This window comes from Cottoperca gobio, chromosome 9 (assembly GCF_900634415.1).
Source record: "Cottoperca gobio chromosome 9, fCotGob3.1, whole genome shotgun sequence".
NCBI lineage: Eukaryota > Metazoa > Chordata > Actinopteri > Perciformes > Bovichtidae > Cottoperca > Cottoperca gobio.
Window position 1 is genome coordinate 16,564,504 of NC_041363.1, and position 22,654 is coordinate 16,587,157.

Consider the following 22,654-nt stretch of genomic DNA (forward strand, 5'->3'; position numbering starts at 1 on the left):
TCAGCAGTCATGTGCTACGGTAGCTACTCTATTTAGCAGTCACTGCTGCCTGCCTGCCAGTCATGTTAATGTGCATGCTGTTTAGAAAAATAATTAATGATTTATTATTTTTTTTAAATAGGCATATAATGTAATCATTGCTGGCTTTTCTTGTTACTAAAGACAAAGCAACTTATTAACGCATTATTAATTTAAATTAGGTATAGGTGTCACAATAAATATTATCATCCTTAAGTGCCTTCCTGTACATATTGATGGAGGAGGTTACATCCTTGAGAGAATGTAACTCCTATTATTTCCATTTGTCTAATTTGATACAACAAGGGCTTGGGGAACCCCCACCCCTCTGACCCACCTCCCGTTCTCTCTTTCCCTCCCTTTCATTATCACTGCAGGTCCAAGGCTCTTGGACCTCTCAGTGTATGACTTTTAGAGAAAACAGAGCCGCTCACATGTGTCATATAGACATAATTATACACGCAGACCTGCATTTAAAACCTCCTGAATAATAAGGAATAAATCAGCGCCTTAATGTCAGTCTTTTACATCTGTTGCAAGACAAAGTATACTGGATACATCCTAGGTACACTAAAAGAAGGATTTGGGATTTCCCCTGTATCGGCTTGACACTGCAGTCTGTATAAAACAATCTTTACTGCTGGCTCAGACGGACCTGAGATCAAAAAGAAGACTTTCAGGACTTAACTTGGTGCACTGAAAAGATGATTTTATCAAGAACGTAACTTTTTCCCTTCAGTTTTAAGTTGGTAATCTCGTGTTTTGACCTACCAATTTCTTGCGGAAAATGTTCTATTTGTCTGGATCACAACTCTGCTTTAGGACCCGCTTGCTTCAGTTACTCACTGGATCTAACTTTGTTAGTTAAAGGGGAAACATTTCTCATAAGGACTTCTTGTTGACGCAGCAAGGTTTTCACTTACAGTATATTTTTGATTTGGAAGACTATCTTAGGAGTACTTTGGCTGCAGGTCAGTGTTTGGTATTATAATAACAACATGGGGATTGCATTTTGGATGTTTTCTCTTCTGGCTCTTCCAGTACTTCAGTCTGCCAAGATCCTGACTGTCTGTCTAATTGGTGAGTAGTGAAGCAGTGATTGTTAAAGTTCCCTTTACTAGTAGTAATAGATATATTCATTGTAAATATGTGTTCAGAAATATGAGAAGAATAAGCAACTATGTTTATAATATGCGAGTTATTGCCATGTGTTGCAAACAGCGAGTCATTTGTTCAGACAGCATAGTGATTTTATTTAGTCCCTTCTCTCCTCTTCTGCAGGAGGAAGCCACTACTTGTTATTAGATGAGATTTCTCATAACTTACACCAGCATGGCCATGATGTCCGTATGCTCTTGCAACTGGGCAACCCTGTTATAACAGGTAAACTGTACATACACTACACGCACAAACATACATATACAGAAAATACTTTTTCTGATTCGCTGATTTAGTCACTCTAATGTTCATGAAATATATGTGTTGTGTTCCTCCCAGGTTTTTCCTACGCAGGCCGTGCAGAGAGTTACCAGACGACCACCTGGTCCTTAGGAGAGAAATACATCCAAGAATACAATAGCTGGTTCCTGGAGCAACAGACAGAGTTTTTACTGGGAAGGTAGCGCACAGATTTCTAGGAGACTTGGTTACATGGATTAAATTATGTTAGGAGAAACAGACAACACTTATACTTAATCTTGATTTTTGTTTGTTTTCCGATTTTGAGTCTGGTTTTCCATCAGCATTTTGTGGCTCTTGAATTTGTCTTATAGTGACTGCTCAATTTGTCTCTGTTTTAGACTTGAACATATTTGTATCTAACAACATTATATTAAATTATTTCTCACTCCTCTTGCCTCTCTGTCTTTCTCTTCACTCACTTTGTCATTTCCCCCTTTTTTCTCTTTCCCTCAGGGATAACTTTAATAACTTTCTAAACTTCATGAGGCACCTGTCCTATCAGTGTGACGGTCTGTTAGGGGACAAAGAGGTGATGACTTTCCTCCAGAGGGAACACTATGACATCGCCATCCTTGATGCTTTTAACCCCTGCTCCTTCATCCTGGCACACAAACTTGGTACATCAGCTGTTTATAGCACTTTGTTTTATTTCATAATTACTATTTATCTTTTAAATCATAAAATAACTACAGTTATATATTATTTATCGGTACTTTGCCGTGTCAGATGTTTTTAAATGTACTAATTCAAATGAACTGTGAGCCAGGTATATCGTGTTTTATTTTAAATCTATCAACAGCTATGAATAAATCTACAACAGGTCCATGCACTTTACTCTTGACTTACTCCAGGGGTCCACTACATCGCTTTCTATCCTGGCACTCTGAACGGTCCTCTGTCCATCGCTCTCCCCAGCCCAGTCTCCTACATCCCAGTCTTCAGCTCCGAGCTGTCCGACCACATGAACCTCTGGGGTCGTGCAAAGAACCTCTTTTATTCTCTTTTGGCTCCTGTAGGTAAGAATGGTGTTACATGAGAGATCACATATTATAGTGTATTTTCTAGTTTGCTTAATAATACATCTTCAGTGTAAACTGCAGATCCCTCTCGACATATTGTTATTATAAATGAGCACATTTTCTTTAGATATTTTGAATTTCTTCTCATATCTGATTCTTCTCTCATTTGTAATATACTGACTTAGTACTTTTAAAATCGCTACTTATATCAAACACAATTAATGTTCTGAGCTGCTAGGACTTCTTCTTAATCCAGTAATCCATACTATTTTTTTCTAAAGCATCTTAGTTTCTATTTCCTGATTGTATATGTGGTGAGAGTTTATATTTTTTTCTTATCTTATTTACCTCTGTCTTCTTTGAGCCATTCTAACATTGTTCGCTTCTGCAATAGCCTACTATCTCTGGAATAAGTCTTTTGCTTATCTTAAAGTAATTTCCTTGTGTCACCATCTCCATTTCTTCCTGAATGAATGCTCAGTGTTTGCAACTAGCCAGTAAGTGCTTTAGCTAATACCCATTAACAACAAAAAAGCTATCCAAAAGGTTTATCTAATTGGCTTTCAACACATGTTGAGCACACAATGTCGGTGCTGTTTGATTGTGTCTTGTGTCTTTTATCCAAGGCCAGGAACTTATATGGTCAACATTTAGGGAAGTAGCTGAGCGCCACCTTGAGTCAGGCTCACCCCCTGGAGGTCTGGAGGAGTTACATCAAGGAGCTGAACTTTGGGCCTTCAACACTGACTTTTCACTGGAGTTCCCCCAGCCTCTTATGCCCTACACTGTGCTGGTGGGAGGTCTGCTGAATAAACCTGCGAAGCCTCTGGAGCAGGTCTCTTCTTTTGATACACATATCCAAATACATCAGTGGGACTCAAGTTTTCAAATGAACTAACCTTCTTTCCCTCTCTTGCCCTTTCTCACTCCCAATTTTAATCTGAACTCATGCACAACCATCTCTTACTCATCCTGCCTTACTCAACACTGCATATGTCCTCTATAGCCCATAACCCTACCCTTCTGACCCCACAGGATCTGGAGATGTGGATCTCCAATTGTGGAGAGGCAGGTTTCATTGTCGTGACTCTGGGATCAATGGTCTCTTCGGTCTCTGTGGACCCTCTGCTTGTGGAGTTGGTGGCTGGCTTCTCTCGGATCCCTCAGGGGGTGCTCTGGAGGTAAAAGCATGATACAATAGAAAAACTACAAAAAGAAATAACACTTTTAACATTCTGTGTCAGATCTCAATTTTTATAAAATACATAAATAGAGGGAAGGAAGCACATACACACACACACACACACACACACACACACACACACACACACACACACACACACACACACACACACACACACACACACACACACACATCTTTTTTCACAGTCATGAAAAGATGAAATCAACCCCAAAAACAAACAACTCTATATATGTCAGGATGTTGAGGGGAATAACTAAAACTGCAGTGTTTTGCTTGCAGGTATGACCCCAAGCGATGGCCATCTCACCTGGACAGACCTCCCAATCTCATGCTCGGGGATTGGCTGCCTCTTAATGATCTGCTGGGTAGGAACAGTCCGCCTCTCTCAACCTAACCCTTGTTACAAACATAAAGGCGGCTTACAATATATGGTACACTGTCAAAAGGCTTAGCCGTTGCGGGCATTGTGGACTGTCTGAAATAAGACTAAAACAAAGAATTTCAAGCTGGATTCCTGTCCGACACTGGACCATGAATGCAGCAGACTGGTTTAGTGTTGCTCTGCAGCCTGGACCCTTTTAAACTCTAATACTCAACTTACCTGCCAAACATTTTCTAATTCATAATAAAAATACATTGATTCACAATGGGATTTTTAATAACTTTTATTGTAAATAATGAACCAGAGACCATTAAAAAAGCATTACAATTTCTTTATTTTATTTCTTTATTTTTAAAAGCGCCAGGGGACAATCCCCCAGACATCCCGACAGAGGTCAGGGCTTTATTAACTGGTTCCTGGCATCCTGTCGTTTTGCCAAAGTGGCCCCCGGGCAAAGTAATTGAGTTGAGTATCCCTGAGAGAACAGACTGCTCTCATCTCAAAGTTGTATTAGTCTGCACTGCACCCAAACAGTCTTCTCCTTTACTCAGTAATGATGTTTTCTCTATTTTGTGTTTACCCCAGGCCACACAAAAGCACGTCTCTTTATCACCCATGGTGGACAAAACAGCCTGCTCCAGGCAGTGTACCATGCTGTTCCTGTGCTGGGAATCCCTCTGTTTGGAGACCAGTTTGATAATGTGGTGAGGGCTGAAACAAAGGGACTTGGCCTCACCATCAACCCCACACAGATCACCAGGGAACTGCTCAGCTCCACTATTCAAACACTCATACAGGACATCAGGTCTGTGGATGGGTGGCTGGGCAACACTTGTGATGCCAGTACAGACATGTCTGCTTCTACTGCTCATTTCTCTTTAACTTTCCCCATTTCTTCTCCTTTTTTAGGTTCAAGTCTTCAGCTTTTTCTCTTAGCAGGATCCACAAATCCCATCCTGTCCCTCCAGCCCTTCGACTCATCCAATGGGTGGAGCACATACTGCACAGTGGAGGTGGAACTCATTTAAGGCTGGCTTCACTGACGCAACCATGGTACCAGAGATACCTAGTGGACCTGGTGCTTCTTCTCTTCCTGGGGCTTTTTGGACCCATAGTTATGTGCTGGACTTTCTGTAGGAACAAGAATAACAGGGACAAACACAAAAAAATACAATAAGAGTACTAAGCTTTGGGGACACTTTAGATGTACTGCAGATGTACTTGTTTATCTTGGACTTGAATATTGTACTAATATGAGAACTTTAAAAAACAAACTCCTGCTACCCTAAAAACATTCAATAGAAAAATCCATGCTTGTTGTAACTGATATATACAAATTCACCTTTCATTAAATAAAATAAATAAGTGATATGACACAAGTGACAAAAATATAGCCTAGAAAAAGGTGTTGAATATTCCCTTTAATCATCAAAAGGAAAGCTGCAAAGTACTGCGATGTAGAAAAATGACAAAGTTTTCAACATAATTGTGCAAAAAATGCATTCAAAACAGTTTTGATGCTAATAATACTGTCGCTCAACTTCGCTTCTCATGCTGAGTACCGTTTGTATACTAAATACAGTTTCATTTTCTGTATTTCCAGTTTTCCTTCAGCGGAATAGCCTTAATGCCAAGTGTCCTGCCCTCTCCCCTCCCAGCGCCATCATGTCTACCAGACGTCTCATTTGTCCTGCAGCGCCACATTGTCCAACACCTCTGTGCTGCTTTGACCTGGCTGTGCTGCAAGCAGGGGTGGTTGACTGTACGCACGCACATACACCCTAACTAAGCAACGCTTTTGTGCTTTTGTGTTGTCGCATGTTTCCAAATGGCAGCAGGCCATGTCAGGGTAGATGGATGAATGTTGAGATTTGTTTTTTGTGCTGCGTTGCTTGGCTAGTTTGGGTACATATGTGTCGACGAAGTATGTTGATAGAATACACCTGAATTCTCAAGAAATATGCTCTCCCTGCAAAGTTTGTGTATGTCCATGTGTGTATGTGTGTATGTGCATGTGTGTATGTGTGTATTTGGGGCAGAGTAATAGTCTACTGGCTCTTCAATTATCAACCACCTGCAAGTCTCAACACTGACCCCCATACCTTCCTTGGCTGGTTTCCACTGAGTCTCCTTCCCCTTTCTAAACAAGGCACAAAAGCGAACAGCAATGTTCACGGTCAGCGCTCAAGCCACTGTTGAGAGCAGACCAGGCCTTGGAGGACCCCCCCCCCCCCCCCCCAGTCTGTTCTGTCCTCCCTCCCACTCATCACATCTGTGTTGGGGGTTAGCAGGGAGAAAAATATAGATTAGCAAGGAAATAATGACCAATTAGGACGCCTTGTTCTCTGTCCATTCAACTGTCCATTCTTTCATTCCTTCCCTGCATTTCATTCGTCTGTTTGGCTGGCAGTTGAAGGTGCCAGTGAGTCTTCCTCTGTCTCGCACGCAATCCTAAACAGGCAGGGCAAAGCAGCCAAAGCATGACAGGACAGGACCACTGGGGGGGAAAAAAAGAAACTTTAATGAAGCAGAAGAAAGACACAACAATGCAAAATAGAACACAGGAAAATCACAGAGCACAGAAGAATCAGAGAAACAAAGCAGCGAGAAATAGAAGCTAGAAGAAATAGTGATCATCAATACTGTAACTACATTTATTAACAGTTTTGTTATTCATTTTTGGCTTAAGTTAGAATTGAAATAATCTATTTTATTGTATTTACAACCATGGCACTTCGGTTCAAAACAGGCTTACTACAGGAAACCTGTCGTCACAACTTACACAACGTCAAATAAGATGAGCAAGTGGTGATGATTATTGATGTAAAGGTGTCCTTGAAACATGTACAGTTTAATGTGACATTTTGAAGTCACAGAGATATGTACAGGAGTGGATCTGGTGTTTAATGTGGAATGTGGAAAAAGGTGTAGTTGGCATTAAAAGTGGATCTACTCATGAAATGGCTCTAGTAGCATGTTCCTGTTTTGATGAGTTGTCTTTTTTCCCCAGCAGTATCTTCATTAATGTTTTCAAATAACTTCTAATAGCAAAGAAGCACATGTGTAATCATCCAGAAGAATATCAAAGGCAGAGAGATTATTGTGCAAGATTAAAATGAGGCTTTCCCTTACATGTCAACTATTGTAATAACTAATAATACTGCAGTCATAAATTAATAGACACAAAATGTTTATTAGTTTTTAAAAGGGTTCCCATGTTGTTCATTTAATATTTTCATTATTTGTAAAGTTGCATCTTTAGTAATAATGAAGTCAGAATAAAGGAAGGAACTGTTTTTTGGAGCTGAGGGTAAAGTTTTGTGGCTGAATAAATAATTATTTAAGGTCAGCAGATTGTCCTTAGTGTAATGTTAGGTTCAAAGAGGAAATGAGAAATACATTTGATAGTTATAGATAGTTGATAGAGTTAGCAACAGACCAAACAGGGAGGCAGAAGGAGACTGTAGAGCGGGTGACTGCATGAATGTGTTGTACTTGTTGGGATTTTAACCAATTTGTGTGCAGTCAAACGTGTGTTGTTCGTGGGATATAGCCCCCTCTAGTGACCCGAGAAAAAGACTTGGGAGTCCTGTGAATAATAACCCTGATTTCTGAACAAGAGTTAAGCCCAATTCTAGAAAAAGGCCTTCTCATAAGTAGAAAATAAACTACCAAGTAGTTTTCAAATATCATCAAATATCATATATGATTAATTGCTATATATTACATATACATACAATACATATAAATATTTGTTTGGAGTTATTTGTACTTTATTTGAGTATTATTTTATGTTATTTCATTATTTTTGCTCCACACTTAACCACATTTCGGAGGGAAATATTTTTAGATTGTGTATACAGAAAGGTGATCATCCTATAAATATGATGCAGTCGTAAACATTAAGCTACCCAACAAAATATAAATTAATTGAAATGAGCTCCTCCGGAACCTGCTACAAGATTAAAATGCTGTTTACACTTTATTGTCTCATAGACATTCCTGTCAACATTGGAATTTCAAAATAAGGGACATTTTCTGGCAGCCCCAACCCATATAATGTAAATGTAAACATATAAGGGACGGGTTCAGGAAATACGTTTATTTAAAGTATGTATTACTTGTACAGACATGTTTATAAGATGTATGCATTTTAATTGCATATATACATTTTATTCAGTGTGGGAGTCCCTTACAAGATGCCTTGTAGGTTGCAGACTTTGCCTGCCTCAAGGCTAGCTGAAGGCTACATTATTTTTGGTGCAAAGCATCGACATCTTTCCCTCAGCTTTGGTCACTTGGTCTGCCTCCGACACAGTTTTTGTCACACATGAAGTCATTGACAGTGTATGTTTTGTGCCTCTTGGCGTGCTTGTGCTTGGACGATTGTTCATGCTGGCGAACATCACTTACTCCACCGTATGCAAAATCTGAATGGCACACTTTGCAAAAAGCATGAGTTTGCCCGACTCTGCTTTTTACTAAAGAAGAGAAGGTCTCCTCCCATTTGTCTAGTTACTTGCATAAAGTTTGAACTTTTTTGGCAGGTACAACTGCGTCTCCATCTATCTCCCGTTCACTGTGACTCTCATCCATCTCTTTTCGTCTTCTTCTGTGTTATTGTTCCTGTTTTCTTCTTCTGTGTGTTTTCAGCTAATGTTAAACATAATACTGCCACCTGCTCTAACGGAGGCCACTTTACCATGTACACTTTTTTAAATTAGGCCTTTTTTTTTTTTTGAAAGGTTAAAAATACGGGATGATTAGGATAACATATTTAAACAGGAGGACAGCGGGATAAAAGGAAGAATACGGGATAATCCCGGGAAAAACAGGAGGGTTGACAGGTATGAGACAGACAGACAGACAGACACATAATAACAACACTAAACACTAGTAATATAATACATATAATAGGATAACACTCTGCGAGAGACCATTGTGCATAATGACTAATTTTCAATTCGATTGTTTTCATATTTTAGATGCAGACATTTTACTTGAGTACTTTTAGTATGGTAGGCTTATTGCTACTTTTATATAAGTAAATGATCTCACTACTATTTCCACCACAATTGTAATCGGTGTTTCTCTGTTATTTAGAGGTTATGTACATAAAACACATGAAATAAAATGTCATATTCAAAAGTGTCCATCAGCTGCTCAGAGGGCGCAAAGTCATTTTATAGAGGATGTTCCTCATAACAGTGTTGTGACGCGGACGGACCTGATTGGTTGAAGCACTGTCGTCTGATTGGTCAGTGTTGGCAAAGTGGGCGTGGTAACACGTCAATGTTTATGTACCCTGCTGTCCGTGTATGTAACCGCACCAAGGACTCTGCTATGTGATTTCCTGACATTGATTTGTTTTCGTAATCATTTAACCTGCTGTTTTAGTACATTATGCACCAGCCGTTTGCATGGGGAACCACTAGCAGGTGAAACACGGAGGAAACAGAGGAAAAAGCCGAAATGGCAGGCGCCTTTGGCTTCAAAGGCTGCCAGAAAATTCGAGGTCCGCAGATTAGAAATCTGCTCGAGGCGAAGGACTTCATCCTCCTCGACTGCGACGGGGTCATATGGCACGGAGAGAAGGCGATAACGGGCGCGGCAAAGGTGGTGAATTCGCTGGTACGGCACGGCAAAAACGTAGTGTTCGTCACCAACAACTGCACCAGGCCCCGGGAGAATTATGTGCACAAGTTCTCCCGGCTGGGCTTCACCGACGTGATGCTGGAGCAGATCTTCAGCTCGTCGTACTGCTCGGCTCTCTACCTAAGGGACGTCGTTAAGATCGGCGGCCAGGTGTTCGTCATGGGCTGCGAAGCACTGCGCAGGGAGCTGCAGGAGGCGGGCATCCCCTGTGTGGAGGAGGCGGACGAGCCGGACGCCACAATCTACAACTGCGCTCTGGCTCCGGACGTCAAGGCGGTGCTGGTGGGACATGATGATAAAATGACTTTTCTCAAACTGGCCAAAGCCTCGTGCTACCTGAGGGACCCGGACTGTCTGTTCCTGGCCACCGACAACGACCCCTGGCACCCTCTGTCAGGTGGAAGGATACTGCCAGGTATGGTGGTGATGATGCTTTGTTTTTTTAAAGCTTGGCCCCTTCAGTGTTGTGTACTGTATTTGTATTGGTGCCAACCTTGAATAGATTAAAGGGCAAGGGCAAACAGCTGGATCATTTGGCTAACTGGGACATTTCCTGAAAAATCATTCAGCTGTTGCCTTTTTCCAAATTATTTTTTTAGGCTTGGTGCACCAGAGTATTTCAGTGGCACAACACACACCGATAAAACTTACAATCACAAGTTCATTTATGTGCAACTCTTTCATGATAAATTCAGTTTAACCTTTACATTTTAAATATAATATCTTTCAGTTTTGTACTACACAAAACTAAGAAAATGTAGAGACTAAACAATTCATCAACTAACTGAAAAGTAATACAAATATTAATTGACATTAATCATTAGACACAGTCCTAATTCACACTAACATTGTTTAGGCAACATGTTTGCTGGGCTATGTAAATTATTGAAACACTTTAAATGTGTGACAGCAGAATAGCCCTGCTTGATGAAAATGTAACCTGCAACACAAGTTTCCTTTAATGTTTTCCTATAATATTCATCAGTTGTGTCAGCTGTAGTGTTTTGTATGACATCTGTGCAGAGGAGTGTTTGTTTGAATCATGACATGAAGGTTTGTGGCGGATTTAGACAGCCTCTGTTCAAAATAAAACTAGAGACACAAATGCACCCAAAAGATTAGGTAATAATGCAGGACCTGCCCGGACACCCTTAGTTTAGCTGCACAGACAGGGTACACTAATCAAAATGCCAAATCTCAACGGACAAAGTGAAAGTGAGTCTTTCAGGGTCACAGGAAGTGTGAGGCTCGGGGCAGTGGCTCATTGTGTCCATTCAGTTATCAAGTTTGTTTCAAAAACCTGTTAGTTGAGTTTTATGAAAACAACTGAAACTAGTGGCTCTCTGCAAAATCTAAACACTGCATTCAGAAATCTAAATAGGTAGCAGCTGGCAGTAATGTAGCCCTGTATGCTACACTGCAGCAGAACTAATAAACCCAATCAACAGTGCTGGGAAGCTTACTTTTGAAATGTGAAAGGTTACAGATGACTAGTTATCCTGGCAACAATGTAATAAGTAATGCATGTATTTGGATAAACCACTTTGTAATTAACAACATTTTGATTAGTAATTGAATATTTTTCTTCTCAGTAACTGATTATACTTATATTTTGTAATTTAGTTACATGATTCCGTTACATGTAACTAGTTACTCCCAAACATTGAAAATAAATCTCCCTCTATTTATTACATTTATTTATTAGTACAAAATACTGTCGCTATGTGATGCATAGTACACAATATCTCAATTTTACCCAAATAGACTTGAAGTAGTCGGGTTGGTGGGTGTTTGGAGGAGAGGATTTCTCATACGATTCACTTTAATGTAACCTTTTTCCTTTTATCTTTACCCCCGGCAGGTTCTGGGTCCCTCACTGCAGCCCTGGAGGTGTCCTCAGGTCGCAAGGCCACTGTGATCGGGAAGCCTAGCCGCTTCATGTTCGAGTGCATCTCCAGTCAGTTCAGGGGGGTGGACCCCGCCCAGTGCCTGATGATCGGGGACCGCCTGGAGACAGACATGCTGTTCGGGTCCAACTGCGGCCTCGACACCATGCTCACTCTCACCGGTGTGTCTCAGATCGAGGAGGCCCAGGAGTACAGGAATAGTGAGCTGTCCACCAACCAAAGCTTGGTGCCCAACTACGTGGTGGACACCATCGCTGACTTCTTACCTGCTTTTGAGGAACTGGAGGAACTGGAAGAACAGAGCAATTGACGAGTCCTTTCGCCTCCAGCACGGAGCATAGATTTGCTTCTGCTGCATTTCAAGTGCAATGTTTAGTCTGCCGTTTGCAAAAAACACGTACCAATCCACAATGATCAACCATAGGACAGAATGTTCTCCCCAGTAATCCAGTGTATACCTCAGTGTTTCTAGTGTTGTGCCCATTTGTGACTTGACAGGTCCTTGTTGCCATAAGTGTTTATATTAATATATTAATATACTGCACTTTCTTCTTCATAAAGTTCATAGGTCGTGTTTGATATTGGGTTTTGAACATCCAGAGGTATTTTTGTAAAGCCATGAATTGTTCTGTAACGGCATTCATGTGTTTAGGAGCTGGTTGTTCTTTTTATTTTTGCCAAAAGGCAGACATGTGCTTACTAACGCAGAATTGTTTTCTCGTATGTGTTTGTCAAGTTTGGGTGTGACTTGTCCTTGATTAGTTCATGGTAATGGGAGATAATTAAAAAACTAAAACTGTAAGCTTTTCCCAGCTCTGGTGGAGACTAAGATAACAAACTGCCAGTCAGACGGGTGAAGAGTATATTCACCTTTTGTCATGTCTGTGCTTCTTGTGCCAATAGTCATCAGAGTACTAAACCACTTCCTGAATCTCATTCAGAAAACCAGCTACACATTAATGGTGGCCGCTCATCCTGCTCTGTTGTGAAACTTCAATGTTGTTAATGTTTACCATATAGAGCATGCCAGCAACGGTAACAATAAATGCCTAAAATGAATCCTGAATGTTAATCTGTTGAAGACAATGATGTCCTTTTTGTCTTCTGCTAGTTTTGTGTCTACGCATCTACATCAAGCATGATGAGAACACCACAATCAAAATACAATATCCTTTTAATAATTTAGATCCAGCAGTAGTTCACATGAACTCAACACCATTTCACTCATTACTATTGCAACTTCAAATCCAGCATCATCTTCAGCCTCATCTAGTTCAAACAGATCAGTTAATGTATTGCATTGAAATGCATTTTCTTCTATGTACCAGAGCATAGTGCTTGGATTGAGGTGTAGTATTTCAAGTGAAGCTCAAAAGACAGAATTAAAAATTGTTTTAAATTGAGCTGTTCTGTTAAAACCAAGGTTTTTCCACAAGAACCAAGAACCCTGTCGGGAATAGTTGCAGTGGCGGTACAGAAAATAAAGAGAACCTATACACTATTCTTATAGCTTTGCTGAGTGTAATACAATAAAGGTGGTATCCCTTTAGTATGAACTTAAAATATAATTGCATCTAAAATAAACATATGTACATTTTAAACAGGCTTTATGCAATACTTTATTCTAGATCATGTCTCATGTGATTTTAGATTCTCTCGTGCTGAGGAACAGAGTTAAAGACGCATACTGATCTCCAACAGATAAGGACTTTGGTTGCAGTGATTGAGTCGCTTCTTGTCAATCTGGTCCACCTCGCTGTGGAGAAAGAAAACTCAATTTATTAAAAAGGTTTACATTGATTTACATAATGGCGGTAAATCAATTAGAGATCCATTATGTCAATGCAAACCAAAACTCAGTCTGTTTGATCACATTTAAATAAAAAAAATCAACTATCTAAACCTACAGTATCAAAGTGTAAATATCTGCAGGAGGCCAAAGGTTCTGTTTTAATCTGGTTCTGTGGCAGAGCCACGGGATCTTTGAAAGGTTCTCAGTCATTCAATTAAATCATTATGAGGCTTCATAGTTCAACAAATTCTTACATCTATAATAGTTCATAAATTACATTCTCATCGAACAAGTCTATAACACTTCTGCAAATATGTTTAATACAAGTCTGATATCTTTCTTTCTTTAAAAAATAGCTACATGTAATTATTCCAAGGGACATACATGAGGGGGTTCCCGCTATATTCTCTATCTTGAAAGAAGAAACAAAGTTGAGACGCTCTGTTCTAACGGACACAAGAGTTTAAAGGTCAAATGTCCTGTATAGTCTAAGATGCAGGTGGTCCGTTTGACCCCTCACCTGGATGTAGTCCATTTCATCCACTGCCATCGGTCTCCTGCGGTACCTTGCAGGTATTAGCTGAATGGAGGCCAGGGTGTCTGGCCTGCCAGAAATTGGGGTCAAAGGTACATGAGGTCTTGATAACGGAGCTGGAGCGTTGTGCGGTGAAATGTTAACCGCTAACGTTTTCAACACTTTTTCGGCTAGAAAAGGAAAAAGGAAACAAACGTCACTGTGGATAAAAAGCAACTCAAGAAGCACCGTGGAGAATTCAATCCTTTGATTATTTCATCAATCTATTGTGAAAGACAACAGTTCTTATGTTGGCTAAGATGTAATACTTGTTAAAGTCAAATCGACTGTTGGACACCCTTACACTGTTCATTTCAAACTGTATTGCAGCTTTACTGTGCAACCAGGTCGACCTCTGGCACAGCCTGAAACAATGAAAGAGGCCGAGACAAAGTACCAGTTTACATCACCACGAGCCATCTTTAGGGTTCCTTCATCTAGTCAAACATTATTCACTTTCTTCATACTCACCATTGGGCCTTGGGATGTCATGTCTGTTGGGAAACTTGATCAAAGGAGCGCGAGGCCGAATAGCCTGCGAACACATATACATTAAATTAGCTGTGTGAATTAAGAATTGTGTGTTAGTTGATGGGTTAGTTGCCATTTCCTTTGGAGGCATCTAGCCATCCAGATATGTTTTGCTTTATCTGCTGAGTTCATAAGGTTTTTGCTGCTGAGATCTTTAATACATTACATTACATTTAACTGACGCTTTTGTACAAAGCAATAAGTGCAAACAACCATGAGGATACAACTTCAAATAGGAAGTGCAACATATAGAATTAGGATTATTATTTTAATTTATTGGCCAAGGTGCCGTCACTGTCGGTGGGTTTTTAGTCTGCGACGGAAGGTGTGAAGACTTTCTGCCTGACTGGATATGAATGTAACTTTGATCCACACTATGGCTGAAACAATTGATCAGAGTGACAGAAAACAACTGAAGGACAAAGTCAAAAGACAAGAAAAAGTGACCTGGTCCTAGTTTCTCAAATTCAAAGAATTTGCTATTTTTTCAGTTTTATCATTGCATAATAACAGAATTCAGTTTACATTGTCACTGTAAATATAATATATTTGAGTACTGAACAAAACTAATAACATTTAGAGACAGCAACTTGGTCTGGAAAATATTAAGAGGCATTCTTTTAAGACTATAGTTCATCAACTAACAAAAAAGTAATGACAAATTAATTACACTTAAAAATGAAAAAGACAGTCATAATCCACACAAGTTTATCTTTTATTAGTTTACTGGGCTACTGATATTGGTGGAAGAAGTATTCAGATCCTTAACTGAAGTAAACCTACTAATGACACACTATGATCATACTCCACTAAATGCAAAAGTCCTGCATTCAAAACCCAACTTAAGTAAAAGTATGTAAGTAATATCAGCAAAACGTACTTAAAGTAATTGTGAATTAAAATGTTGGCGGTCAGTGATGTTTCTGGATTTACATTAATGCTGTGTTAAAGAGTAGCATTTTACAGCTTTAGATGTTTACGGTTATATTAATGTGGATTTTTATAGTGGTGGGTAGTTTAATTCAGCTGATCCAAGAGGGTTTTTAAATAGCCTAGTTTATTTAGCTGGACATGAAGGGTATGAAAATAAAGTAACAAGTAGAATATTTGCCTGTGAGATGTAACTTAGTGTAGTATAAGTATAACGTAGCATAAAAGAGTAAAGTACAAGTAACTGGAAATTGTACTTGAGTATAGTACTTGATTAAATGTACTTATTTACAACCACCATTGGCTACTGTGGTACAAATGTAAAAGGTAAAGATATCTGTATCAGTATATCTGTATCATTGAGGGAGAGAATACAACAAGTTCACTGTCTGTCTGTCCTAACTTCTCTGGACAAAGTAGTCCGGCTGGTTTACACCCTAAACAGTTAAGACTCCGCCGTGACAGACTGAGCTGACGGCACTGACAAATGAGAAAACATGTCAAGAACAGTTCATATTGATGAAGAGAGTAAAAGCTCTAAACACGATAGCATGTCTGTTTTGCGGTTAAACAAGGACATCAACAAGGATACGACAAAAAAAGGCCTCACCTAGATAAATGATCGACTGTTTACAACAGCGGAAACGCGACATTATCACTGTACGATGTTAATCTGAGCTCAACACACTTGTGTCTAGAGCAATTACATTTTCAGGAGCAACATTACCTGGATAACTCGGGCGGCTGGAGCTGCCATTTTGGAGCTGACTTTGCTTCCCATGATGACCTCACAGGTTTACTTCCGGTATGAATAAAATAAAATCCCCGTGCAGATGCTGAAACACACCACAAGATGGCGCTGCTGTCATTACATACAGTGAAGTCTATAGCATAACGCACAGAGTGGTCCAGATGATACAGTTCATAATGGTGCAGCGGGGTAAGATGCCTCTCACAGTCTACACATAAAAGGCATCATTAAGAGATTGTTTTTTAGACGCTACAGCAAGAATATTAATCTTGTCAAAGCGTGTAATTTAGACTAGAAGGTTAATAGTAAACAGAGTATTTTATTAGGGCTACTTTACCTCTCTGACGATTATTGCCAACAGACAAAGAGATGTGCCGATCCAGTGGTTGTCCTGTGAGGTCAAATCCTCAGGCCATGCTGCAGCCGTGTCGTCCCAGGTTGTAAACTAGCCTCCTGTCAAAAAAGGACATACACAAATAGACCAATGAAAGACCTTAATCCGCTATCAAGCACAACGAGTCGAGTCAAGTGATGCTCCAAAGGCTTTTAGTCCTTATAAAGCTATTAAAAAACAATGTTATTGTCTGTGTGATACCTTAAAATGTCAATATAGGACTACTGTGCTAGCTCAAAGACAAATAGCATACCCTGTGTTTAATTTCATTCCGCATTGGGGGGGGTCAAGTGGTCAAAGCCTGTCCTATCAACGACGAGGAAAGCAGCAGACATCTTTTATACGAGAAGATGCGTCACCATCACGAAACTCACAAGTCAAGCACTAGGAAGTCAAAGCACGAATCTCTCATGCTGCATTGCACAAATACTTAATAATTACATAATAGAATGGAGATATACATACAATCCTCCCTACTATATCATTACAACATTAATCAAATATGATCTAATTAATTATAGCTTACATTGCACTTCCATAATGTTTACAAAAGACATATTTAGAAAACCCCCAGAATCAAAGCAGCAGAGGCTGGATATCCTGACTGTGTCCTACAATTCATATACTGTAAACTAATAGCATCTTTCATTAGGCCGTCCCTAACTGGTAAATGTGTCTTTTAAACAACATGTCCCTTTGTGTAATGTAGACTTCCTGTTAAAAAGTCCAAGTTAAAGATGAGATAACCCTGATGACATCATCATGAAGAGTATAATCAGTGGAGTACCCCTTTAACACAAACGATACAACGTGAACAGAAAATATTGTAGAGATATACTTTAAGAAAGCCTGATAGATAGGTTTGTAGAGTCTAAAATGTAGGATAAAAGGAATCAAGGATAGCGTTTTAAAAAATGAGCACCTACTTGTTACCACTGCTGCTGGCTGGTGGAGCATCTTTCCTGTAAGGCTCTTTGTACCTGCGGTCAGGCATACCGGCCATGATATCACAACACCGCCATCTACTGGATATATCATTCACTGCATGATTCTCTAAAGCCTTGTCATGTTTGGTGTCTGTCTTTATTTACATTCAAAAACAACATGACCCATCTCCAAACCTTAAACCACAGTGTGAGACTAAGAGATTTCCACACTTTATACTATGTTCATTATATGACATTATATTGTGCAGGCTGCAGACAGACACTTGAGTGTTAATATTATGTACAGTATGGTCTAATCATTAAATGATACTAATCATTGCGTTCCAGCTTTGCTGTATTTCGACATGTACTTTATTGTATTTGTCCCTGCATATTTCTTTCCAATGATACATTAGTTTGAGTGCATGGTGTCATGACCATCACATATCTCCAGATGATGGAGCGGGTAAACATCCACCCACTCATCCACAGCAAGAAACTACATCTCAAACACCAAGTGGCCAATTCACATTTTATTAGATTTTATTTTATTAAACAAACTGGTCCAATACAAAAAGGTCCCAATCCTAACATGGGTCGACTCCTAACTTGAGACACCACTGTGGCTACACATAAACTTCAATTTTACAATCAACAGATTACACGTAACAGTGACAGTCTCAAGTGAAGATTCGACCCCTGACATTATGTTTATTAGGTGCAGCACTTTTTACAGACAGACAGAGTGCACACCACAGTCGCTGCACGGCACGGCTGTTTCACTCAGATCTGCTGCCATCTGTCGGGAGGAGACTCAGTTCTTTGACCTGTCAAACAGCTTTTTGAGTTGGTCCTCAGAGGTAGCCTCTTTCTGCTGCATGAGAGCATCATCTCCCTTGGTAACACCCCAGCCATCGGGGACAGACATGGAGGGACACTGTGGACGACCAGAGGCGGGCTTCAGGTTCTCCCAGTAGTCACGACGGGCTCTAGAAGAGACAAAAAGCCAGTTACTACTCACTGCCGCTGAAGAGCAAATCTTTCATATTTGACTGAGTTTAGGTGCATATTGATGATATTCAGTGACAGATTAAAAGTTTCCTCTGACCTGGCTCTGACCCATGGCTTGGTGTGCATCTCCAGACCAGCACCCCAGTTGCCGTGTTTCTCTGACGCAGCTGGGAGAAAACCTCTCTCAGGGGCCAGCTCCTCTGCAACAGCCCTGATGTGATAAGGCTCAAATCCACAGCAGCCACCAATGAAGTGAATGCCTGCATTGTAGGCCTCCCTGGCGTATTTGTGCATGTCCCATCGGGACAGGATCCTGGGCTCCAGACCTGATAGAAGATTTATACACATTTTATTGCACGGTGGTTGCTTTCAGTGAAATTGTTTATTTTTGTGTAACATATTTTAATATATTTTTACCGAAGGGGAATTCTGGCAGATCGATGAATCCCTGACAGCTGCAGTCGGGGGTGTGGTATGCCAGGGGCTGCACCATGTAGTGAGCCTTCAGCCCAGCCTTCTCCACTCCCTCCTTCATCATCTTGACAGCTTTCACGCAGGTCATGGGGTCAAAGTGGCAGTTGATTCCCACAATCTGGGCGCCTACAGAGGAACGTGCATTGGCATGAGCTGACTGTTACAGATATGCAAAGAAAGTCGAAGAGACAGCACCAACTGTGGTTTGCAGCTGTGGTTGCAAATGTTTGTGTTGAATCTATAAGACATTTGGAATTTGGCAACATTTTTGTGTAGGTGGTGACTCGACAAAGCAGTTACAGTTTTTGCTTGTAGGCTGATCCCAGTTGTTAATTCATATCACCAGTAGACTACTCACAGTCTTATCTCATGCCTACCAGTTAGAAACCTGGCCCTTGCAGTCTTAGGAAACACTGCCTAGTCACTATACAGAGAAGTCTTATGAGTTCCCTTATGTGAGTAAAGTCTCACACTTCATGCTTATCTCAAATGTACTTTTAGTGCCCAATAACAAGTTATGCTCATGGGTAAATCTAAGAACACTGTACCTACCGGCTTTGACCAGCCTGACAGCGCACTCTGCAGGTGAGACACCGTGCATGTCTCCCTCTGGTCCGATACACATACAAGCAGCGATAGGCTTCCCTGTCTTCTTCAGCACCTCTACAGCCCACACGGCCTCTTCAACATGCTCGAAGTACTGCAGAACAAAGACATTAGCATTTTCATAACATCGAGGAAAAAATGCTTTAAAGATTTAAGAATAAATTCAGTTGCCCTATGTGATGTTTATTTGTTTTTTTATCTTTACCTCAGCAATCAAGAAGTCCACATTTTTCTTGACAAACACATCCAGCTGTTTCTTTAGGATGGCCTTCACATCTGTCTCACTCTTGCAGCTCAGGTAGGATGGAGTCTGACACACTCCTCCGGCAACCAGAGCGTCGCCCTCGTTGGCAACCTCACGGGCCAAATCACAGGCGGCCTCGTTGATCTGAGCTCCCTGCAGAACAAAGGCAAATGATGGTGAAACAAGTGTGAGAATCAAAAAGAGAGTGGACTTTGAGATTAGCAGTTGATGGATCAGCATTGCATCTACACTTATTATTTTGTGATTAACATTGTTGCTGGTTTGTTTGATTGTAGTAACTGTATGCCAGCCACCTGCAGGATAGTTTGCTTATTCCTATGGAAGTGATGTGATGTGTCCCCTTTAACTCACAGTGAAGGTGAGCTTGTTGCCCCTGTTCTCCAGTTTGTCATCACTGGCGTAGAAGGTGAACGTCTGCATAACATTAGCCCCCGCCCTCAGGAACTCCCTGTGCAGCTGTCGCACTGAAAACATCAAACAATCACATTTGCATGATAAACATAGCAAATCCATCTAAACTGTGACACAGAATACATAAAGAAAGGTGATTTGCAGGGAGCACCGACAGAGGATAATGAATAATCCTTTTAAAGTTTAAATACAGTATTGAAGTTGGTAAAATAGCGTGTTCTCACCTGCTTCTGGGTGCTCTGCGGCAGCTTCAGGGGTCCAGGGACCGGCCTTCACATAGCCTCTCTTCTCCAGGGCAAACACAAAACCTCCATCGCCGATCACAACTTCCCCAGCGTCAAGACGCTCTAAGATTCCCTGTGATAATGGATCGACGTAAGATTAGAATAATGTAGATTAAATATGACTATTAGTTAGGCTGGAGATGAGCCACTGAGATCACATGGTCTGCAGCTTTACACTCCAAGTCACTTAACAACATCTGACACCCAATATCTAGAAAAGGCCCTGTAGAGCATTATGGCCCACCTCTGGCCAGGCTGACTCTGTTTAATGAGGCCAGAGGAATATAGACAGTAGACATACATAAAAATGTATATCTATGCATATCATGCATAGTGGTAGGGCTACGTCCCCCCCTTCTCTCAGTGACCCTGAGTCATCAAGACAGCAGCACATGTCTGACAGCTGCACTGCTCCTCATGACTGAAAGACCTGACACTTTGGATTCCAACATGCCTGGCTGTTTAAGTAAAATTCAGACCAATCAGAAAATAATATTTATTTTCTATATATTTATTAGACCGTTTCTGCAAAATGCATCTGCATCCAAATTCACTCATAAAGTATAAACTGTTGGTTGAATAGCAATCACTGTAATGAGTTTCACTGCCCTGGCAATTGATGTTTATAATGAATTATTTATTTATTCATTGATTCAAGTATTTGAATCTAAGAGAAGCTCATAAACCATCACCAGATTGTCCTAGAGTGAAACCACACTGAGAGTCAGACTTGACAGTTTTCCCTGTAGTTTATGAAAAATCCTAATAATGAACTTGACAAATTCTGGAAATTCTACTATAATCAAATCGTAACTGTGAGTAATTCCTGTTATTAACTGATTTTAAGAGTAAATACTTCAAATTCACTCTTAATGAGGGATCAATAATAATCCCTTTTTATATCTAAAAGTAAAAACAGAATAGTTTTGTTCATTAAAACTCAAGAGTGAGAGGTCCAGAGTTTTCATCAGGACGTTTTTCAAATCACTTTTTATAACTACAGTATATATATATATATATATATATATATATATATATATATATATATATATATATATATATATAGTGGCTTAACTGGACTCATGTCTCTGTGAACAGTTTAAAGGTTCAGCGACATGTGACCTGATATGCCAGTTGTGCAGAAGATGCCTTAGAAAGACTATATCCCTCTGCCCAGAATACACACCACACAAAACCACAACCATAAAAATACAATATTTATGTTTTGTGTTTTTCAACCATTCTCCTCCAGTGCATTGGGATGGATCAGACACAAATATCTTAAAACCTGGATAAAAAAAGCCGAAGCTATCTTCAATTTGGAGCTCAAGAGTCTTTACAATTAGACATCACAGATGTTATAATTATTGGCATTCCACATAATTACTAAGTTTTAATTCCCTGCGTTGATATTCTGCAGGACGGTCTTGATAGCATACCCTGCCTTTAATAATAATAATAATAATAATGCATTTTAGACAAAAGTTCACTCATACCTTCTTTCCTGGTGCCATAATCCTGCTGCTGTGTGAACCCCTGACTGCATTAGAGGGAAGCAGAAGGCCGCTATAAATCTCTCTGGAGCAGGGGAGGGGTCTAAGTAAGAGCTGCTCTGATTGGCAAGAGGCAAGTTACGCAACTGCAATATTTACCCGTTCCCCTCCCTTCTTTAACTGAATGAGAGTATTGTGAGTGTCCCGGTTAATTATGGTTGTTGGGGTGTTTGTCTCTCCTCCTGTTAGTTTGTGGGTTTCTGTTTTTTTGGACCCTGAATAGACAAATTCATAACTTGATAGCGGCAGCTTTCACTTTTAACAAACCATCAGTGCATATGTAAAGTGTGTGATATATTTATAGTAACTGTTAACTGTTAAACTGTATAAGTTTCTCTGAATGGTTTGTTGCACAACAGTCCAATAGCATTCATTTAACATTGACAACACATGGCCATAAAATTAGGCAACAAACTCAGGTTTATTGTTGGGGTTTACATCGTAATACTCCACAACTGGAGCATCGCTGTTACAAGTGCTTTTTATCTCCAAACTGAACCCGGAAA

General features: G+C 40.2%; 4 protein-coding genes across 5 annotated transcripts; 2 read left to right on the forward strand and 2 right to left on the reverse strand.

Annotated features, from left to right (window-relative positions):
• The first annotated feature begins 1,266 nt into the window (after window positions 1-1,266).
• On the forward strand, window positions 1,267-5,261 carry LOC115013860 (UDP-glucuronosyltransferase 3A1-like). Its single transcript, XM_029440400.1, has 9 exons — window positions 1,267-1,401; window positions 1,516-1,636; window positions 1,933-2,096; window positions 2,331-2,495; window positions 3,125-3,333; window positions 3,534-3,679; window positions 3,982-4,067; window positions 4,670-4,889; window positions 4,994-5,261. The coding sequence occupies exons 1-9, from the start codon at window positions 1,368-1,370 to the stop codon at window positions 5,259-5,261; spliced, it is 1,413 nt and encodes a 470-aa protein (XP_029296260.1). The 5' UTR covers window positions 1,267-1,367.
• A 4,106-nt stretch (window positions 5,262-9,367) lies between these two features.
• Window positions 9,368-12,705, forward strand: pdxp (pyridoxal (pyridoxine, vitamin B6) phosphatase). The gene is made up of 2 exons (XM_029439556.1): window positions 9,368-10,154; window positions 11,601-12,705. Exons 1-2 carry the CDS (start codon window positions 9,557-9,559, stop codon window positions 11,954-11,956), a joined length of 954 nt encoding a protein of 317 aa, XP_029295416.1. The 5' UTR covers window positions 9,368-9,556; the 3' UTR covers window positions 11,957-12,705.
• A 97-nt stretch (window positions 12,706-12,802) lies between these two features.
• kgd4 (alpha-ketoglutarate dehydrogenase subunit 4) lies at window positions 12,803-16,936 on the reverse strand. Of its 2 annotated transcripts, none has more exons than XM_029439557.1 (6): window positions 16,872-16,936; window positions 16,562-16,677; window positions 16,201-16,309; window positions 14,484-14,547; window positions 13,959-14,143; window positions 12,803-13,402 (listed from the first exon to the last, which is right to left on the reverse strand). In XM_029439557.1, exons 3-6 carry the CDS (start codon window positions 16,252-16,254, stop codon window positions 13,385-13,387), a joined length of 321 nt encoding a protein of 106 aa, XP_029295417.1. In that variant the 5' UTR covers window positions 16,255-16,309; window positions 16,562-16,677; window positions 16,872-16,936; the 3' UTR covers window positions 12,803-13,384. The 2 variants fall into 2 exon arrangements, with proteins under 2 accessions (XP_029295417.1, XP_029295418.1); XM_029439558.1 differs by lacking the exon at window positions 16,872-16,936 and adding an exon at window positions 16,820-16,863.
• Window positions 16,937-18,064: 1,128 nt separating this feature from the next.
• Window positions 18,065-22,129, reverse strand: LOC115013331 (betaine--homocysteine S-methyltransferase 1-like). The gene is made up of 8 exons (XM_029439555.1): window positions 22,092-22,129; window positions 20,536-20,668; window positions 20,252-20,364; window positions 19,841-20,032; window positions 19,582-19,729; window positions 18,973-19,155; window positions 18,653-18,881; window positions 18,065-18,533 (listed from the first exon to the last, which is right to left on the reverse strand). Exons 1-8 carry the CDS (start codon window positions 22,107-22,109, stop codon window positions 18,359-18,361), a joined length of 1,191 nt encoding a protein of 396 aa, XP_029295415.1. The 5' UTR covers window positions 22,110-22,129; the 3' UTR covers window positions 18,065-18,358.
• Between the last annotated feature and the right edge of the window lie 525 nt (window positions 22,130-22,654).

Excerpts from the sequence above, each read along its gene's own strand:
- LOC115013860 (XM_029440400.1), top strand. The coding sequence starts at position 1,368 with ATGCTCTTGCAACTGGGCAACCCTGTTATAACAG. Across the intron at positions 4,068-4,669 it reads GCCTCTTAATGATCTGCTGG|GCCACACAAAAGCACGTCTC; the intron begins GTAGGAACAGTC and ends TGTTTACCCCAG. Across the intron at positions 4,890-4,993 it reads ACACTCATACAGGACATCAG|GTTCAAGTCTTCAGCTTTTT; the intron begins GTCTGTGGATGG and ends CTCCTTTTTTAG.
- pdxp (XM_029439556.1), top strand. The coding sequence starts at position 9,557 with ATGGCAGGCGCCTTTGGCTTCAAAGGCTGCCAGAAAATTCGAGGTCCG. Across the intron at positions 10,155-11,600 it reads AGGTGGAAGGATACTGCCAG|GTTCTGGGTCCCTCACTGCA; the intron begins GTATGGTGGTGA and ends TACCCCCGGCAG.
- kgd4 (XM_029439557.1), bottom strand. The coding sequence starts at position 16,254 with ATGGGAAGCAAAGTCAGCTCCAAAATGGCAGCTCCAGCCGCCCGAGTT. Across the intron at positions 14,548-16,200 it reads CAGCCGCCCGAGTTATCCAG|GCTATTCGGCCTCGCGCTCC; the intron begins GTAATGTTGCTC and ends ATGTGTTCGCAG. Across the intron at positions 14,144-14,483 it reads TGACATCCCAAGGCCCAATG|CCGAAAAAGTGTTGAAAACG; the intron begins GTGAGTATGAAG and ends TTCCTTTTCTAG.
- LOC115013331 (XM_029439555.1), bottom strand. Across the intron at positions 19,730-19,840 it reads TGGACTTCTTGATTGCTGAG|TACTTCGAGCATGTTGAAGA; the intron begins GTAAAGATAAAA and ends TTTGTTCTGCAG. Across the intron at positions 18,534-18,652 it reads AAGCCATGGGTCAGAGCCAG|AGCCCGTCGTGACTACTGGG; the intron begins GTCAGAGGAAAC and ends TGTCTCTTCTAG.